An 18,618-nucleotide genomic window follows, 5' to 3' on the forward strand; every position below is an offset into this window, starting at 1 on the left:
ATAACACATGTAGGTAATGTAGGAACACGTCCTAGGTCCTACTTGGCAAAATTATGCTCACAATGTCATTTGTTGTCTGAATTTCAAACATAAAGACTTTTTCTACCAACCCGATTAGAAGTATTGTAGCACTAGCTGTTTGTAGTCATCATCCAACATGTATGAATTTTGTATCTTGTTGTCTTACACGCTCAACCAGGTGATGCTATGGACTATCTGGTGAAAAACACTTTTACTGAGGCGGCTGGAGCCAGGAAAGGCTTCCCAAAAGTGGCCATGATCATCACGGATGGAAAGTCGCAAGACCCAGTAGGGGAGTATGCCGAGCGGCTGAGGAACATTGGAGTAGAGATCTTTGTCCTGGGTATGTGTCTATACAACTGTTGGATATGTATCTGTAATATGGAACTCTCCTTCAAGCCACAATTCATGTCTTTAGGTATCAAAGGGGCAGATGAGGATGAGTTGAAGGAGATGGCTTCCACTCCCCACAGCAAGCATGTCTATAATGTTCCAAACTTCGACATCATCAATCAAGTGCAGAAGGAGCTCATCACTGAGGTCTGTTCTGGTGTGGAGGAGCAGCTAAATTCCCTTGTAAGCAGAGAGGAAGGTACAACCCAACACATGCATTCATGCTCTAGCTAAACTCATTGAGAATTGACCAGTTAATGGAAGATCTATAAATCATCTCCCCATGTTTTTGCAGTTGTTGAACCAGCTTCGAACCTCAGAGTAACTGATGTCTCCTCTAAATCCATGAGAATTACGTGGGATTCATCTCCTGGTGTCATCACAGGCTATAAGCTGCAGGTCTTCCCCCTAATTGTTGGCGCCAAGAAGCAGGAGCTCTACACAGGGCCCACATTCACCTTGGCCAATGTCAGAGACCTGTCCCCTGAGACAGAGTATGAGATCAGTCTGTTTGCCCTCAAAGGTCTGACCCCTAGTATGCCACAAGTTGTCACAGAGAAAACTCAGCCTGTGAAAGTGTCTACAGGTAAGATCCTAACTACTAATTTGTCATCTAGTAGATGCTTTTATCAAACAGTCCCCCCAGGGTATCCATTCTGAGTTTAAAAGAATAGTTCCTGCCAGAATGAATGAATGTTGTTATCATTTACCATTTATTTAGTCTCAAAATTGTGAAGGACTGTCAAGCTCAAAAAATTACAAAGAAGCACCATGAACAAGTAATCCATTTGACTCCTCCAGACTGTAGATTGGGGCAAAAATCTGGGCAAAAGTTGTATAGTCTCACGGATCCACCCTTATCTGTATACTGGTCCTTGCTGATATCTGTTTACCTTCCAAATGCTCGTTCCAAAATTAAAATTTCCATCAGACAAACAGGTTGTAACATTTTGTGTTTTGTGCCCTACAGAGTGTTCCCTAGAGGTTGATGTCCAAGCTGACATTGTCCTCCTGGTGGATGGCTCGTACAGTATAGGACTGGCTAACTTTGCTAAAGTCAGAGCCTTCCTCGAAGTGCTCGTCAATTCTTTTGACATCGGACCAAACAAAGTGCAAATCAGCTTGGTTCAGTACAGCAGGGATCCTCACACTGAGTTTTCCTTGAACAAGCACCATGACATTGCAGCTGTGGTCAAGGCAGTCCGCACCTTCCCCTACCGTGGAGGCTCCACCAACACTGGCAAGGCCATGACCTACGTGAGGGAAAAGATCTTCATTTCAGGCCGTGGTGCTCGTGATAACGTGCCGAGAGTCATGGTGCTCATCACGGATGGCAAGTCCTCGGATTCTTTCAAAGACCCTGCCAACAAACTAAAGGATACAGACGTTGAGATTTTTGCTGTGGGAGTCAAGGACGCCGTGCGCTCCGAGCTGGAAGCTATTGCCAATGCTCCTGCTAATAACCATGTGTTTGAGGTTGAAGACTTTGATGCTTTTGAGAGAATCTCCAAGGAACTGACCACATCCATCTGCTTAAGAATTGAGCAGGAGCTCCATAACATCAAGAAAAGAAGTATGTGGCAACTTTCGCTTAAGCTATTTATTATTTTCATTCTGAAATTTCTGTTCATATTTATGTGTGTGAGCCAGATGGATGTCTTACCATGATTTCCCCAAGTAAGACTTGTCTTGATGGTCCTGGAATAACATTCTTATCATCCAATAACAAATTAGTAATGAGGAAAGTGTTAAGGTTAGGGCTAGGGTTAGGGGCTTGAACAAAATTATTGTCAACCTAATCTATTCTCTCTGATAGGCAGTTTATGGTTTAGACAGTCTAAAGTAGTTTTATGGTTAGTTTAGGATAGGGTTCAGACTGTGTTTGTTTGATGGGAATGTAGTTCCAGGACCAACAAAAGTTGGGGATCTAGGAACACACCCTACTTGGCAAAATCACAGTTATCAATATTGTTTCATAACTAAACTCTGGAAACATCTGTTCAGGGCTGCTTAGACATAATAAACATCATGAGCAATAAATAATCAACATCATCATTAAAATAATACTAAATTGTTGTCACACCACTTTTATTTTTCTTCCAGTTTTATTATTTGTTATTTCATGTATATTTAGAATTTATAACTGCAGTGCATTTAAAAGTCCTCCCAGAGCAAAACAGCAAGCAAGACAAAACTCAAAGCATTGAAAGTGAGAGGATAAACTTTCAAGATAAAATACACTGTAAAAAAACGTTGCCTTTAACATATAGCGATGTGTTTCACCACACAGGTTTGCTTCCACCAAAGTCGCTAAGCTTCTCTGAGGTGACCTCGAGGAGCTTCAGGACCTCATGGATTTCTGAGGGAGAGGATGTCCTGTCTTTTATGGTGCGATTCAGGCCAGCGGCTGACATAACTGGAGACTACATCTCTTTGGTGGTTCCTCATGACACCGACACTACAGTTTTGCCCAATCTCACGCCCTTGACCACCTATGAGGTGAATGTCATTGCCCAGTATGATAAAGGAGACAGCTTTCCTTTGACAGGCGAGGAGACGACTTTAGAAGGTATTTGCTCATAGTCAAAGTTGTTTTTCTCTGACATATACACTTTTATTTGTATTTGACTGATAACACGCACTGCTCTCGTAATTCAGAGATTGGCCCTGTCCGTAATCTCATGGTGAGCGAGGAGGCTGTGGAGAGCTTCCGAGTGTCGTGGAAAGCTGCTCCAGGATCAGTGCTGAGGTACAGACTGTCCTATGAGCCTGTGAGTGGAGGAGATAAACTGGAAGCAGAAACCGATGGGAGTCAGGTCACCACTGTGCTGCAAAAACTGCTCCCCGTCACCACCTACCGTGTAACAGTGTCTCCTGAGTATGCAAGTGGAATGGGTCCCTCACTGGACACTGTGGGCACCACCAAAGAAGGTCAGCACTGTTGGAGGATTTGTGGCTTTCACTCCTGATTATTTTCTCTTGAAATTTCAAACAAAGTCATTTAATCTTATAATTATTATTCTCTCTCAGTTCGGGGCTCTCCACGTGACTTGAGGGTCTTCAACGAGACCGTGTCCAGCATGAAGGTTTCATGGCAGGCTGCTCCAGGCAATGTGCTTCAATATCATGTGGCCTACAAACCTGATGGTGGGGAAAGGAAAGAAATATTTGTTAAAGGAGACACAACAACTGCTTTGCTGAAGAATCTTCTCCCAGACACCGAGTATGAGCTGTTTGTTAGTGCCCGCTATACCTCTGGCCTCGGAGCTCCACTTATGGGAACAGGCACCACCCTGGAAGGTAAGAGACTTTAGTATTACAAATGAAGCTTGTGCTTTCTACATTGCAATTAATTTGTCTGCTGTACACTGTATGATACAAAACTAAAAACCAATGGGTTATGGGTGGTTGAAGACCCAGATGGCGGTCTGCACCAATGGTTGACCAACGTTGCTTTTTCAATAACACATATGCAGACTCATTGAAGGCAGGTTGGCTTGGCTACTATGAGAATGCCAATCTACTATATGATGCAAATACAGTGTAGTGATATCAAATGAGAAATTGAAAATGAAGAAATGAAAGAGCTGAAATCAAATAAATAAGTCACTTTGCATTATCAATTGACAAATGCTGTCAGAAGATTTTGCAAAATGCTGACAGTCTCAAGATGTGATAATTACCAAATATCGGCAGATATAGAACTTTATAGCAAAGTGTTAAAGCTGTACATTTTGATGGTTTGTTTTAGACAGTGACTTCTGGTATCCTAATTGTTTCTTTGCATGCTTCTATATCACACTCTTAACAGAGGCCAGATGTACTTAAAATACTTTCAGTGTTGTCTGTCAGTTTGAAGTGCACCTCGTAATTTTGGGAACCAACTGGGTGACTTTTTAGACTGTGTCATCTAATGACAGATCTCACTGTGTGGATTCCCCCACGCTGTGGCTTTAGACATTTGGTGTGTGGGCACCAGATGAATTAGCTGAGCTTGTAAAAATGTCCTCACTCATGCTTGGCATTGCATGAATAGCGAATGGAAACAAAACCTCAAGAGATATTAGTTTGGAGAAATCTTTTCTAGTTTCTGACCCTGGTCTAGCAATCAGAATTTGGGGTTTTAAACTTAAATCATACAGTGTATTGTTGCATCCCACTTTTCCAAAGTTACTAATTTAAAAACCACATCATGTCAATATATATATTACATACTGTTTTGATGTTGTGCAGCCAGAAGGATTTTTTGTAATTGCTAGTTATTTCTTAACGAACGACAGTGTTCTGTTGCGGTCCGGCTTACATTAGTGGTCTCAAACCACTAAGAGCCAATTGCTTCCACATATAAATGCTTGTTTGTTTTTTGTCTTCGCAAAAAGTAAAGTCCAAGTCTCTCTCAATATTCTCTTGATAAAAACGGTACTGTACTATTAACTTGTGGGGCTTGTTTGATTTGAGTTACTGAGCCAAACTATTTCATCCAAAGTTTTTAACCTAAACGTATCTGTCATAAATGCCCAGTACTTGACTTGCACGTCATTTTTCGGATGGATTACAAGCAGTGTCATATTAAAAAATGCTGATTATAATATCTAACTGGAACGGCTAATGACTGTCCATTGCACATTATACAAAATCAGAAACTTCAGAGGCTTGTCATTATGTATGCTGACTCAAGCTGCCTTTCAACACAGAGGCGAAGGAAACATTTGACTAATTTCTGGCCGATGACAAGGCGTTTCCAAACTGAGCTTCGTTATACTCCATATCCTGGAGGATAACACAGCTTTCTTTGTTTTAGTTGCCCTCAGCCTCCAGAAAATGGCCTAGCTCAGTCAGGGCAATTAGGAAGTGACCTTAAATAAGGGCTTTAGTGACCGATTAGTTCATTCTGAGGGTGTGAGAATCACATTGCATTTCATATTCAGCCTCCTGAACTGAACTGTTAAAAATGTCATTATAATTGCTGAATTGCATATCTTCTGAATGCAAAAAAATGTAAACTTGTTTTTCTAAATAAGCCAGTTTGCTTCAGGGGTCTTAGAGCGTCTATGTGTTTTAACATCTGGTGAATGTGGTTGCAGTCAGCATGAGTTTTGTCTCATGATAGTTTTTGTGGAAACTGGGCTTGGGCTGTGAGATCTTTGCCAGCGCCAGATTATGTATCTGAGCCAAGAGCGCTTGCCCTGTTTTACTGAAAATGAGATGAATTCTGCGAGAATAGAGAGGACAGACCTCATTTACTCATCAAGCACTGTGTCTATATGGATCCCAAAGAAATTTTACAAAGCTTAATCAGTATGCTATTGGAAATTAACTTCTGTAATGTCCAAGTGTAAGTAATGCTAGATTGTTTTCGTCAGCTTTGTATGGCAGTTGTTCAAAAGCACGTTCAAGATGTTCGATGTCAATATGTTCTCAGCTTGTGACCACCCCATCTTTTCATTACCTTTTAAAGACTGATTTCTCAGATGTGTCATACTTTATTCCACTCAGTCAATGGCAGAGTAAGCTTTTTCTGAATGTTGACACGGGTGAGAAGATCCAGAAATTAGATCCAGGGCCTAAATTGTTCATGATGTAGTCATTAGTCTGTTTAGTTAAAGTTGGCAACCATGACCAGGGGCTCAAGGTTTGACTGGTTAGATTTTGACTGGTTGATACTGCAACTACATTCTGTGGGCAAAAAGCATGTTTCTGAAGTTCAAATGTAGCCAACATTTCAATCATGATAAATAGACTCGGAATTTGTAGCATGTTAACGGATTTGACAATGTTAATGTACTTGGTCTTGGCGGACTAGATATTATGGACTTGATACTACTGTTGGGTATTGTTTGAATTTTAACGATTCTGATTCTGCTTATCGATTCCGATTCTTATCGATTCCTAATTTTGATTCCAATAAGGTAAAATAAATAAATAAATAATATATGTTCATAATTAAATATTTAAATATTAAAGAATAGCAGAGTTAACATCAATATCGAGAAATTATATAGTTGGTATCACTTTCGGAACGATTTTTTTTCAGCTGTTGAACAATAAAACTCTAACAGCCAATCAGAATCCATTCTAATTTAAGGGCTCACACATTTAAAATGGCAGACAACATTGCGGAGAAATTAATCGCCACTGTTTGACAAGTCAATCGTTCATACTCTCTGAATAAACAGTGAGAAGTATTACCTTGTTTCAACAACATTGTCTTGCTTCCTTTGAAAGACATTGATTAGAGGAATTGAAATTTTATAACAAGTATCTGATTCCTGACCTTAAGTATCTGATTCCAGAACTGGAATCGATTTTCGATTCCCAACCCTACTTGATACTCCCAATAAATATACAAAGACTCTGGCGTGAGCTTGTAAGAAATGATGCTGGGGCAGATCTAGACAGGTGAGGTGGAGGCTTTTAGAAGAACCAACTTACAGCGAACTCTGAACCAGACTATTTAAATGTTGAGCAAGCAATCTCATTGGCTGATGAATCATCAGAGGCCAATTGAGAGAGCTTGTGCCGTGTAGTAAATTTTGTGGTTGCTGGAAGAATGCATGTAAATGACTGTCTATATGGTTTGAATGAAGATTTTGAATGAACATGTCTTTAATATACATAAGGTGGTCAGTCAAAGTCATAGCCTTGTAGGCAAGTGGGAAAGTTCTAGTCACAGCTTGAGGTCCTTGTTTGACCTTGTTTCCCAATGCCTGTCTACCCTTGCACTTTCCTATCGAAATGAAGGCAAAAGGCCAAAAAATTACTTAATGTGCATAAGGCGGTCAGACCTATTGTCAAGAGAATGTGTTGGGCTGAAGGACACAGCAGTAGAGAATTTGTCTTGCTTCCAGGTACTCCAAACCTTTCCAAAGGGAAATAATTTAGGATGACAGTCACATTAGTGCTAGAACTCCTGTTTTCAGTTAACATCAACATTTTGCTTGGATGGAGCACTAAAACAAGGATCAAAGACGGAAAAATAGCATATGTGGAGGTCCAAAGGTAGTCTGGTTTTAATCTGGCCTCAGCACATCACAATTTCAGGACATCATTAATAAACTCATGCACAGTATTGCATTGTTGCGTCACAGTTAAGTGGCTACATTTTCTCTCGATGCAAAACAAATGAATATTCATGTGTTTTCAGAGTAGACATGCACTGCCGTGCCTGGAATCGGCAGCTCTTCTGCATTTTAATTATCAAAAGCAGCCTGCAGAAAACATTAACATATGATCTGCTCTCCTCTGCGCTCTGTCAGTAAAATCAGACCTCTATGCTGGCCGTAGAACAACGTTAGATCCAGGCAACCTGGCATGGAGTCCTAACTTCTCTGTCTGTTTCAGCTTGAATTAGGCATGCATCACTGTTGGCTTAGTGATTTGAACAAACCCTTAACCCTGACTATTGAACTTTAGTCTTTACCTTCAACTTTAGAGTTTGTGCTACGAACATGAATGGTAGCTCATAATGTGAGGCTTGTTGGGGAGAGGTGTGCTGCTACTTTACTAAAATATCAGACTTTTTCACCTGGTGGGTAAGAACTGAGCCTCTCAACATCTTAGCAATGTGTCTCTTGTTCAACTCTTGCACACACAAGTACCAATCCAACCCACCACTCACATATTAATTGGAAAATGTCATGTAAAATGTAGCTTATTTTCTTATTGTCGCCAACTGAACTGAAACGCCAACTGTCTAAAACATTCCAAAGTAAAAAAAAAAAAAAAAAAAAAAAACCCTGTACAGATGTTTTTGAGGAATTAGACATTGGAGCACTCTCCGGAAAGACATTGGGACAATCATTTTCCTAAGCACTTATCCTGTCATTTGCAATCCCTATCCTCCCAGGTCTATGTGATATCTGGTGCATGTTTGAGCTATGACGCAGAACTTGCGCTTAATTGCACTTTAACTTGGGCTGTTGGTTTAGACTGACAAATGGTCCATTTGGCGTGTTTTAGACCAGCAGAGCTCAACGGGTTTGAGACAGGTGACTGTGCTGAGGTCTGGAGAACATGAGGATGAGGTAGAGGCGTTCCTGTGGAAGTTTCACACTGCGGTTTATTCTAATTGACTATCCTGTCAGTACTCCCACATTTTCATATAATTTCTGGTCCCTCTCCTCTCGTCTCTTCTGCTTCGACCCACTCAACAAACAACTGAGAGAAGGAGAGAGAGTGAGAAGATAGGTAGGTGGTATGGCGCAGATCAGAAAGAGAGCTACATCTGCAGTTTTAGCAGTCTGTGTTTAATGGATCAGGTTTCGTGTTCAATGGAAAGTAGATGTGGTGACAGATGTGTGGCAGCAGGGAAGAGATTATTTTTGCAGAGTTGTTTTCCATGGTATGCATTACTGACAGAGCAAATCAAAGCAATTGGGAGCTACCGGCATCTTAGACAGACTAGTGGAGAATTAGATAAATGCTTATTTGAAGGGATAGTGCACTCAATAATGAAAATTCTGTTATTTTTTCATATTTTTCTTTCTGAAGTCAAATTACTGAAGGAGAAGTTCAGCAGAATGTCCAAGCTAGTGTTTTCCCTCAGGGAAAGTAGAGAGTGATCAGGGCTGTCAACCTCCACAAAAAAATGTAATCCAAAATGATTCATATTAATATTATGACAAGTTTTATAGCATAAAAAACACAGCTTAAACACACTAACAGAATTTTGCTTGTCTTACTTGGTCTAATCACTCTCTAAGGCTGGTGTTTACTGATTCATGTTAGGTTTGCCATCATGACTAGGTATCAGAAACCTCTTCAAAACCATTAAAACACACATGCCTAAACAGCTTGGCCAGGCTGGGCGACCAGTTAACCAAAGTAGCCTAGTTAAACCCACCGACAGTATTTTGCTGGTCTTAGCTGGTCCGTTCAGTCTCTATACTTGGCCAAACTGGTGCTAACTGGATTAGGTGATTGGCAAGTTGGTCTCTTAGACGGTCTAGGTGTCAGAAACCCCTCTAAAAGCATCAAAGCACACCTGCCTAACCAGCTTGGCCCAGCTGGTTGACCAGTTAACCAATGTAGCCTGGTTTAAGGTGTTTATTTTTAGCAGGAAAGTGATTGCTGCTTCTCTGTAACCAGACCTTGTGAGATTTTGTGTGTAATATGATCCGTTTTTAAGTCTTTTTTGTCTTTTTCTCAATCATCCAGAACTTGGTTCACCTTCGAATCTGGTTACTTCAGATGTCACAGAGAGCAGTTTTGTAGCATCCTGGACTGCCGCCCCTGGCAACGTCCGTCTTTATCGGGTCACCTGGAAATCCCTGTTTTCGGAGGAAGCTGGGGAGAAAACCGTCCCCGGGGACACGCTCACCACTGTTCTGGATGGTCTTACACCGGAGACCCGCTACAAGGTTTCTGTCTATGCTGCCTACAGCCGTAAGGAGGGGCAGCCACTGCATGGAGAGGAGACCACAGATGGTAAGTCCATTCCCGCCTGCATAATGACTTCAGCACATGACCGGGTGCTCTCTGTGAGTCTGGGGTGGGCCTCTCGTCCTGAGGTAACCTACCCCAGAGAGGGAAAAAACTTGATATACTGTATATAATGTCAGAATATTCCACTGACATGCACATAAACCTCGATGAAGTATATCAGCCCTTCCAATTTGAAGTGGAACGCCAGCAGTAAACGAAGGGGTCTACAGTCTGCACACAGATTACAATTAAACTCAGCTACTAGCAAATACAATATATGTGTGATGCTTGATAATGTGCGTAAGTCAGATGAGTTTAGTCATTTGCATCAGAAACTTACAAGGCTTATTAATATACTCAATGTTCTGATCCAATCTGACTTCTGACCTATAATGCTGCCTGCTGCCTGAATCATAATCGTACACTGTTCGTTCGCTGGCCAGAGGAGAACTGAACGACTGAGCCTGGTTTCTCTCAAGGTTTTTTTTTTCTCCATCCTGCCACCTGATGGAGTTTTGGTTCCTTGCCACTGTCGCCTTGGTCTTTTGGCTTGCTTAGTTAGGGACATTTAATATTCAACAATATTATCGATCTACCTGCATTGACACCATTATATGAGAACTGAACTGAGCTGGACGATGACATCAAAGTTTTCTCCAGAGTGGCTATATATATATATATATATAAATGAACTAAATTAATAACTTTTTTTTTTTTTACAACAAAAATGAACCATCACTGAACTTACTTAAGCTGGACTATGACGCTATTTTTTGCTGCATTATTGTCCTGTTATCACTGTAAAGCTGCTTTGAAACAATATGTATTGTTAAAAGCGCTATATAAATAAAGGTGACTTGACTTGGCCAGAAGGATAATGAAACCCACAGACGTACACCCAAGACATATCTAGAGACCAGAATATCATACAGATTTGTGGATGGGCCAATAAGCAAACACCTAGAAACCACTGAGAACACCCTATTAATGGCCAAGCAACCACTTAAGGTGAAGCCACATTTACTGTTGTTCGCCAAAATCCTGCTGGCGAAATCCAGTCATTTTCAATTGGAATCCTTACGTGAGGGTGAACATTTTTTTCTCTTGCTTGTGTTCAAGTTGGTCCCATGAATTCTATGCACTTAGAAACAGAAAGCTGCTTGCTTTGAAAGTAACTTCTGTGTGAGTGGTGTTTCATGCATTGCTAGACTATTGACAATGCACAACAGACCTTTTTTTGCCCGTGAAATGTGACCATGCAATCATATAGAAATGTACAACTTGAACACCTTAGCAGCACCCTGGCACCCATCCTCAACACCCTAGAAAGTTCGTTTTATTCTCATCGTTCATGTTTAGGCGAGTTTAATTGCTAATTTTTCTGCAACATAATGGCATGGTCTCTGAAGGCCCTAATACAGAAATGTCTCTGTGTTCATTCTGATATGGGAAAAGTGACTATAATTTCCTTTCATAAGCTCAACACCAAGCGTGGGCTGAGCGTCATTGCCATAGGTTTGCGTCATTGCCACTGTTTCCTCTAAAATACCTCTGCACATATGGTGTAGTGTACAGAGGTGTAGAAGAGTGTGTAGTGGCAGATTTAATGATTTGCACATGTTCTTTATTATCAAAGGATGCAGGATTTCAACACACTCTACAGCACTTATTGCATCTTCTTACTTAGCAATCAATGGAGCAATAGTTTAGAGCTGGTTAAGCATGCTGTAAATTGGATTATCTTGCTGTTTGTTTTTTGTCTGTCATCTTAAAAGTCCAGCAGTTGAGCCGAAAACAGTCTTCTGGCTCAGGCTGCTGCATTTTATTTCTGCCATCACTCTATTCCTTACCTCCTTCAGGACCAACATTAACACAGTGTCTTTTTGGAACAGGGATTCTTTGAAAACTTGGAAGTGTTGTTTTCCATCCATAAAACTCCCAATTTGAGAGTGTTCCATGGGCCGATTAAAGCGGACAATTCATTCCTTTCCCTCCTGCGTAAAAACACTCCGGTCATGGCAAAAAAAGAGAACATTACAGACAGTCCTAGAGCGTCTGCGTTATGCATGACGTACAACCATTTCGGCATGTCTGGTTTCACAGTTTGGAGATCCGTGGCCTGTGTTAGATCAGGATTATCTTGGCAGACTAACTTTCATTATCCAGATGGTTTGGTTTTCCTGACCCCTAGGAATTGTTGCTGAATCAGTCCAATATTTAATGAACATTCTCTTTCATTTATCTCTCTAACAGTGTCGGCCGCTGCCAGAGTTCTTACGGTGTCAGAAGAAACCGAGAGATCCTTGCGGGTGACATGGAAACCAGCACCCGGCAATGTTGTCAATTATAGGGTGACGTATAAACCTCAGGGTGATACACGTCAGTTGGCCTCCAAAGCACCAGGAGGCACCGACACTTTAGTCTTGAGGCGCCTGCAACCCCAGACCACATACGATATCACTGTGGTTCCCGTCTACAAGTTTGGTGATGGAAGAGTAAGACAAGGAGAAGGAACCACATGTAAGTTAACAGATGATATTTGATAACTTGTTTAGGTTAAAGGTGACCATTGTTGTCTAATACAAAACTGTTTATTATCTCTGTAGTGTCTCCATATAAAGCTCCCAGAAACCTGCAAACTTCAGAGCCCACTAAAACCAGTTTCAGGGTGACCTGGGATCATGCTCCTGGGGATGTGAAGGGCTACAAGGTCACCTTCCATCCCACTGGGGAGGATGTGGACCTGGGAGAGCTGCTTGTAGGCCCCTATGACAACACAGTGGTTCTGGAGGAGCTAAGGTATGAGACGCCAGAGCAGACACATAAAACACTTAACAGACATCTGAAGAAATGCCCTATTAAACACCTTTAAAGCCAACGTGAAATCAAATGTACACTATATGGTCTTATTCATAGTTTTCAGTCATGTGAATGGCATGGAGACCTGGGGCCAGTTGCACAAACTGCTTTGACTAGTCTTACGAGTTAGTTGTATATTTTTTTCTCTGAGACTGGACATAACTTTAAGTTGGTTACATAAAAAGTTTGATTGGTCAGAAAGTAAGTAAGACTGATTAGCCCTTGGCTATCTGCCAGATGGTCAGACTAATTAAGCTTAACTATGACACTAATAGTGCACCACTGGCACTGTGGTAACACTTTATTTCGATGGTCCACTTTAGACTCTCTACTAACTATAAGTAACTTTGCAACTACATGTGAACTAACTCTCAGTAGAGCATTAGTAGACTGTTAGATTAGGGTTAGTAAAATAAGTTGACATGTAGTTGCAAGGTCTGTACTGTCTAAAGTGGGCCGTAGAAATAAACTGGAAATGAACCGGAAATAAACCGTAAATCGTAGAAATGTTACCGCCACTGTTTTGAATTGAATCAACATTGAATTTACTTGAGCTGAATAATGACACTATTGTTTTCCGTAGAGCTGCTTTTCAGCTGAATTTAAGTTGTTGTGTTTATATTCTGGGCTCATCTGCTTACCTGTACAAAGTATTCATCATCAATTAAGTTTATACTAAATTTGGTCTTTTAAAATCCCTGCAAATTTCTTAGTACATTAGTATTTATTACATGCCTGGCAACATATATAAGCATGTGACTTCAAGTGAAATTGTGCTTGATCATCGATTAGCCTTTTAAGGTTGATGAATGAGATTGTTGACTGATTTGTGTCACTCTCATCTCAGGGCCGGCACCAAGTATACAGTGAGTGTGTTTGGTATGTTTGATGGAGGAGAGAGTATGCCATTGGCTGGAGAGGAGAAGACCACCCTCTCTGACGCCCCTGCTCCTCCAACCATTCCAACTCCAGGTAAGAATAATGAAAAAAACCCTGGTACTTTAACCCTCTCAGACTAACCAATCAGATCTCATGTTACCGCAGAGCACTGAGGTCGTTACGTACAAAGTAACTTGTGTTCCGAAACAATTAGCATACACCATTCATTTTGATATATGGAACAAATCTGTTGGTCTGCTATGCATTTAGGCTCCATATATAACAAAGCGTAACATTTTAAAGTTCTTTGTCAGTTCGGAATCGGAAAAATAGGCTGCAGTCTAATGCTTTGAGTAATGGCAAATACCTTTCAGCACAGCTAATTGTGTTGTGAAAGAGCAGACAGGGTGACTGCGCCACATGGTAGCCATGTCTCTGCCTTCGCATGGAAGGACTCTTGAATTTCAAGAGCTAGAAAGATTATCTGCTTACAATTACCAATGCTTTACAACTTGGTTAGGAAAAAAGTGACATACAGAATGAAAGCTTTGCACATGGTCTGCTGACCCTGGCCTGGAATGTCGATTCTAATTGGAAACAGATCCGATGTTGAAGGTCGGCTGACCGGCACCAGCGGGAGAGGGAAAGGGAAATATTCCCAGGCAAGAGCTGAGGTGTAATGCACAGCTTGTCATTTGCATGCGACAGACACTAACAACAACAACAACAACAAAAAAGTTACATTTTACAAGTTGAATTGGTAACACTTTACATTAAGGTTCCATTTGTTAACATTAGTTAGATACATTATGAACTAACAATAATAAATACGAGCAAAGGATTTATTATTATTCTTAGTTAATGCCAATTTCAGCATTTACTAATACATTATTAGAATCAAAAGTTGTATCTGAGCTAAAACATGAACTAACAATGAACAGTTGTATGTTTATTAACTAACGTCAACAAAGAATAATACTGTAACAAAAATTATTATTGCTCTTTTTTAGTTAATGTTAATGCAAAAACTAGCACTAACTAATTGGACCTTCATATGAAATAACATGAATTTTCGAATTTCGTAGTATTTAGTCTGAGCTTTTGCTTTAATGACAGCAGCACTCAAGCCTCCACAACTCTACACATTTGTTCAAAACATGATTATCATGTTATCCATGGTCATGTATCAAAGTTAACATGGTCAATCCACAAATTTGCTTATTTTATTAGTGAACTAGTGGAGAATCTTAAATATTTCTTATTCGTTTTATGTCACAATGTTTCTTTTTTTTAGTTTGTTTTAAATCCCAACACCTTTAGGTTATTTCCAGTGTTAAATTAGATTTTGAATTGCAGATTTTCAATATTGTCTTTGCCATTTGGCCACTATACGTAAAGGAGCCACATTGAGCGGTTGATTGGATGGAATACACATGACTCTAATAGGAAACAGCAGATCTGATAGTTACGTAACTATTTAAAATCATACACCTGCTTTATCCATTTTCAATAAAAGTTTACTGTTACACTTTATTTTGATAGTCCGCTATTTTGATAGTAAATTTGCAACTACATGTCAACTAACTCTCATTAGAGTATTAGTAGACTCAGACTGTGAGGTTCGGGTTTAGTAGAGTAAGTTGACATGTAGTTGTAAAGTTAAGAATGTCTGTTGGGGAGCATCAAAATAAAGTGTTAGTTGATTATAGTTAGTACAATGTCTAAAGTGGACTATCGAGGTGTCAAGTGTTACCAAGTTTACTGAAATATATCCATTACAGAGAGTACTTTTTCCAGTGGACTTGCTAGTTTCCTTATAATGCAGAAAAGGTTTTTGATTGATATTATTGATTGTAAAAATGATCTTGTGAAAGGTAAAGTGTTCAATTTTTCCACAGTTGAAATACTTTTAGTTTAGCATGCACAGATAGCTACAACGGGATTGTGTGCGTGCAATGCATTGACCAAGCGTTTGCATCGGTGTTTGCTTTACTTGCTTAAAGTATGTTCCTGGCCTAGGGCGCAAGGAGTCGTAATTTAAAAGTGAGAATTCCACTTTACATTTGAGAATGAACACCTGTTTGGGCAATAAATCTCTTTTAAAGCCTTAGATAATTCGTTTTATTGATACTAAGAAATTCCCACACAGTGTCTAGATAAAACATTTCATAATATCCACAGCATTTTAAGATATTAGCTGGCTATATATCGATTGAGTGTTACCTATCCATGTTTTTTGTTGCTTGAGGGAATGATCTATAAACCAGACAATTATGCAACATGTTCTCTTTGAGCAGGGCCAGACGGGCGGCGCTTTCCCCTCTTTTCCCTTCATTCAGGTATCCGGAGAGACAGCGCGATGGGACACAGACCAAGACGTCTCTTACGAACAAAGAGTTTATAGTTTAAAATATGTTATTTAACACAATATGTAAAATGTATCATCTTTTCAAAATGCCAAATAAACGGTTTTGTCATGCTTGGCATGACTGTGTGAATATTTTGTGTCCTAAGCTTCGATCTGTGTCCTTTTTCACAAATCACAATCCATTTTTATCTTTGCGACTGCTTTAAACTAGTTTTAATTATTATTATTATTCATTTTATGATAATTAACTGACTGACTGAATTGTTCTCTGGTCGTACAGATGTAACGTGCAAAACCACCGCCCAGGCCGATATCGTCCTGCTTGTTGATGGATCTTGGAGCATCGGCCGTCTAAACTTCAAGACCATAAGGGCTTTCATTGGTCGCATGGTGGGTGTTTTTGACATCGGACCGGATCGCGTCCAGATTGGTAAGAGAAAATGATCCTGAATCCTATAATAGCGAGCTAAGCGACACCCATAGGAAGGAAAAGTCATGAAATAGATCTCTTTAGTATTGCAATTATTTCTCCAAGACATGAGAAAATATGTCTTCTAGACATATGTTTCTCCTAAAAATGACATTTGTAATCTCACATCTGTGCTTTATAGAGTTTCAGAAGAACAATGTCTCAAACTGATACCACATTTTGCAATCAAAATCAAATCTCAGTATTACCTCAAACATTTCTCCTGGGCTGCTATGCACATGCATTTTATAGCGTATACTCTTGCTATGTCTTTAAACCTTTTGGGAGAAACATGTAAGAAGATGCTACCGTCATCTGTGTATAAATATGAACACTGTGTTGTCCGTTTATAGGTCTGGCACAGTACAGTGGAGACCCGAAGACAATGTGGCACCTGAATTCTCACAAAACCAGACAGGAACTGCTGGATGCCGTGGCCAATCTACCCTACAAAGGAGGAAACACTTTGACTGGTAAATCATATTGTTTTCTGATCTATACGTCAGACCCAGCATCAATCATTGGTGGAAAAATCCCAAAGTGCGTGTGGAAAGTTGTCATGTTGTCATCGGTTCTCTAGATTGTCTTTGAATGGCGTAGCATAAACACTGCAAAGCCTGGCATAATAAATAATAGTCATGCTAGTTTAAATGCTTAAATGCTTAGTTTATGAACAAATTTCTGTAGTTTTTGTTACAATGCAGTGCAATGCAATGATGATTGAAAGATGAACAAATAAATCTTCCTCAAAAGCCTGATGATCATATTTGATACTCACATTTGAACAAGCTGAAGGAGGATGTTTGTACAATTATACTAAAATACCTTTTATTTGCTTAAACTATCAATCAGACTACAGAAGGACTGATTTTTCATCATTTAGAGACCTTCAAGTATGATACAGTAGGCTTTATAGGGTTAATATTGGTCTTCACTAGACTTAGAACGATGTGTCCATGTACTTTTGGCCATGTTGTGTATTAATTAGACTGATATTACCAATATTGCCTTATCCCACAGGCCTTGCTTTAAACTACATCCTTCAGAACAATTTCAAACCTAACGTTGGGATGCGTCCAAACTCCCGGAAGATCGGTGTCCTGGTTACTGATGGCAAGTCACAGGATGACATCTTGGTCAACTCCCAGAACCTCCGGGACCAGGGGATTGAACTATATGCCATTGGTAAGAACGAGTTTCCCCTTATGGTCAGGAAGACTTCACGGTCTGAAGTGCAAGACACTGGATGATGAGTTAAAAGTCTGTTCACTCGGCGGCCATATTTGCAAAGCCTCTGGGCTGCTGTTTCTGGCATCCAAGACCAAGTCCTATCTACTTGAATGGGGGAATCCTGAAATCTCAAAAACTGCTTACCGAACTCACTTTTAAATAACATATTTCAAATTAGCAACAAAATCTGATATGAATTGTCCCATAAATTATGTTTCTTATGCTCAAGTAGCATTTAAAAAAGCATGTATTTCAGGCTGGACCAACCAATGCGCATGTGCAGTCCTATTCGTGTTGAATATCTGAATATCTGACTTTAACATGTTCTGTGATCTCCAGGTGTAAAGAACGCAGATGAGAATGAGCTGAGGGCCATCGCTTCTGATCCCGATGACATCCACATGTACAACGTGGCTGACTTCTCCTTCCTTCTGGACATCGTGGACGACCTGACGGACAACCTGTGTAACAGTGTCAAAGGTCCAGGTATGACTGAGGTCAAACAATAGGCCTGAGAGACTGTGTGTTGCACTATCACAGCGCTGTGATGCAATATTTCTGAGGGAAAAGGGATGGTCAATGAGAGAAATGTAGAGTAGGAATTGACTGGATAATGATAAGTGGGCGGTCCATATGAGAATGGAGATCTAGGTGACATTAGTGGAACAGCAAAGTTGTTTCATAATCAACAGCTTATTACCTTTTGATTAAAGATTAAGAACATAAGCGCTACAATGGGACGTTAAGGTGTATTTTAGGCATGATGCAAGATAGAGTGCCTTAAAGGGGTGGTATAATGCCCTGTAAAATAAGTTTTTGATGTCCCCAGAGTGTGTATGTGAAGTTTTAGATCAAAATACCCCACATATATTTTTATATAGCGTGTTAAAATTGTCACTTTTTGAAGGTGAGCAAAAACACACTGTGTCTGTTCCTTTAAATGCAAATGAGCTGCTGCTCCCGGCACAGTGGGCGG

General features: G+C 40.2%; 1 protein-coding gene across 3 annotated transcripts in view; it reads left to right on the forward strand.

Annotated features, from left to right (window-relative positions):
* Nucleotides 1–18,618, forward strand: part of col12a1a (collagen, type XII, alpha 1a) — an 83,612-nt gene that overhangs the window by 8,829 nt on the left and 56,165 nt on the right. For all 3 annotated transcript variants that reach the window (XM_079854331.1, XM_079854330.1, XM_079854332.1), the window contains exons 7-21: nt 200–364; nt 440–613; nt 710–1,000; nt 1,385–1,987; nt 2,705–2,983; nt 3,073–3,345; nt 3,445–3,714; nt 9,571–9,840; nt 12,091–12,357; nt 12,444–12,636; nt 13,544–13,668; nt 16,224–16,373; nt 16,766–16,885; nt 17,433–17,597; nt 17,982–18,128. In XM_079854331.1, the coding sequence (XP_079710457.1) occupies nt 200–364; nt 440–613; nt 710–1,000; nt 1,385–1,987; nt 2,705–2,983; nt 3,073–3,345; nt 3,445–3,714; nt 9,571–9,840; nt 12,091–12,357; nt 12,444–12,636; nt 13,544–13,668; nt 16,224–16,373; nt 16,766–16,885; nt 17,433–17,597; nt 17,982–18,128 (3,492 nt within the window). The remainder of the gene's footprint in view (nt 1–199; nt 365–439; nt 614–709; nt 1,001–1,384; nt 1,988–2,704; nt 2,984–3,072; nt 3,346–3,444; nt 3,715–9,570; nt 9,841–12,090; nt 12,358–12,443; nt 12,637–13,543; nt 13,669–16,223; nt 16,374–16,765; nt 16,886–17,432; nt 17,598–17,981; nt 18,129–18,618) is intronic.

Source organism: Squalius cephalus, assembly GCF_949319135.1.
Source record: "Squalius cephalus genome assembly, chromosome: 20".
Taxonomy (NCBI): domain Eukaryota; kingdom Metazoa; phylum Chordata; class Actinopteri; order Cypriniformes; family Leuciscidae; genus Squalius; species Squalius cephalus.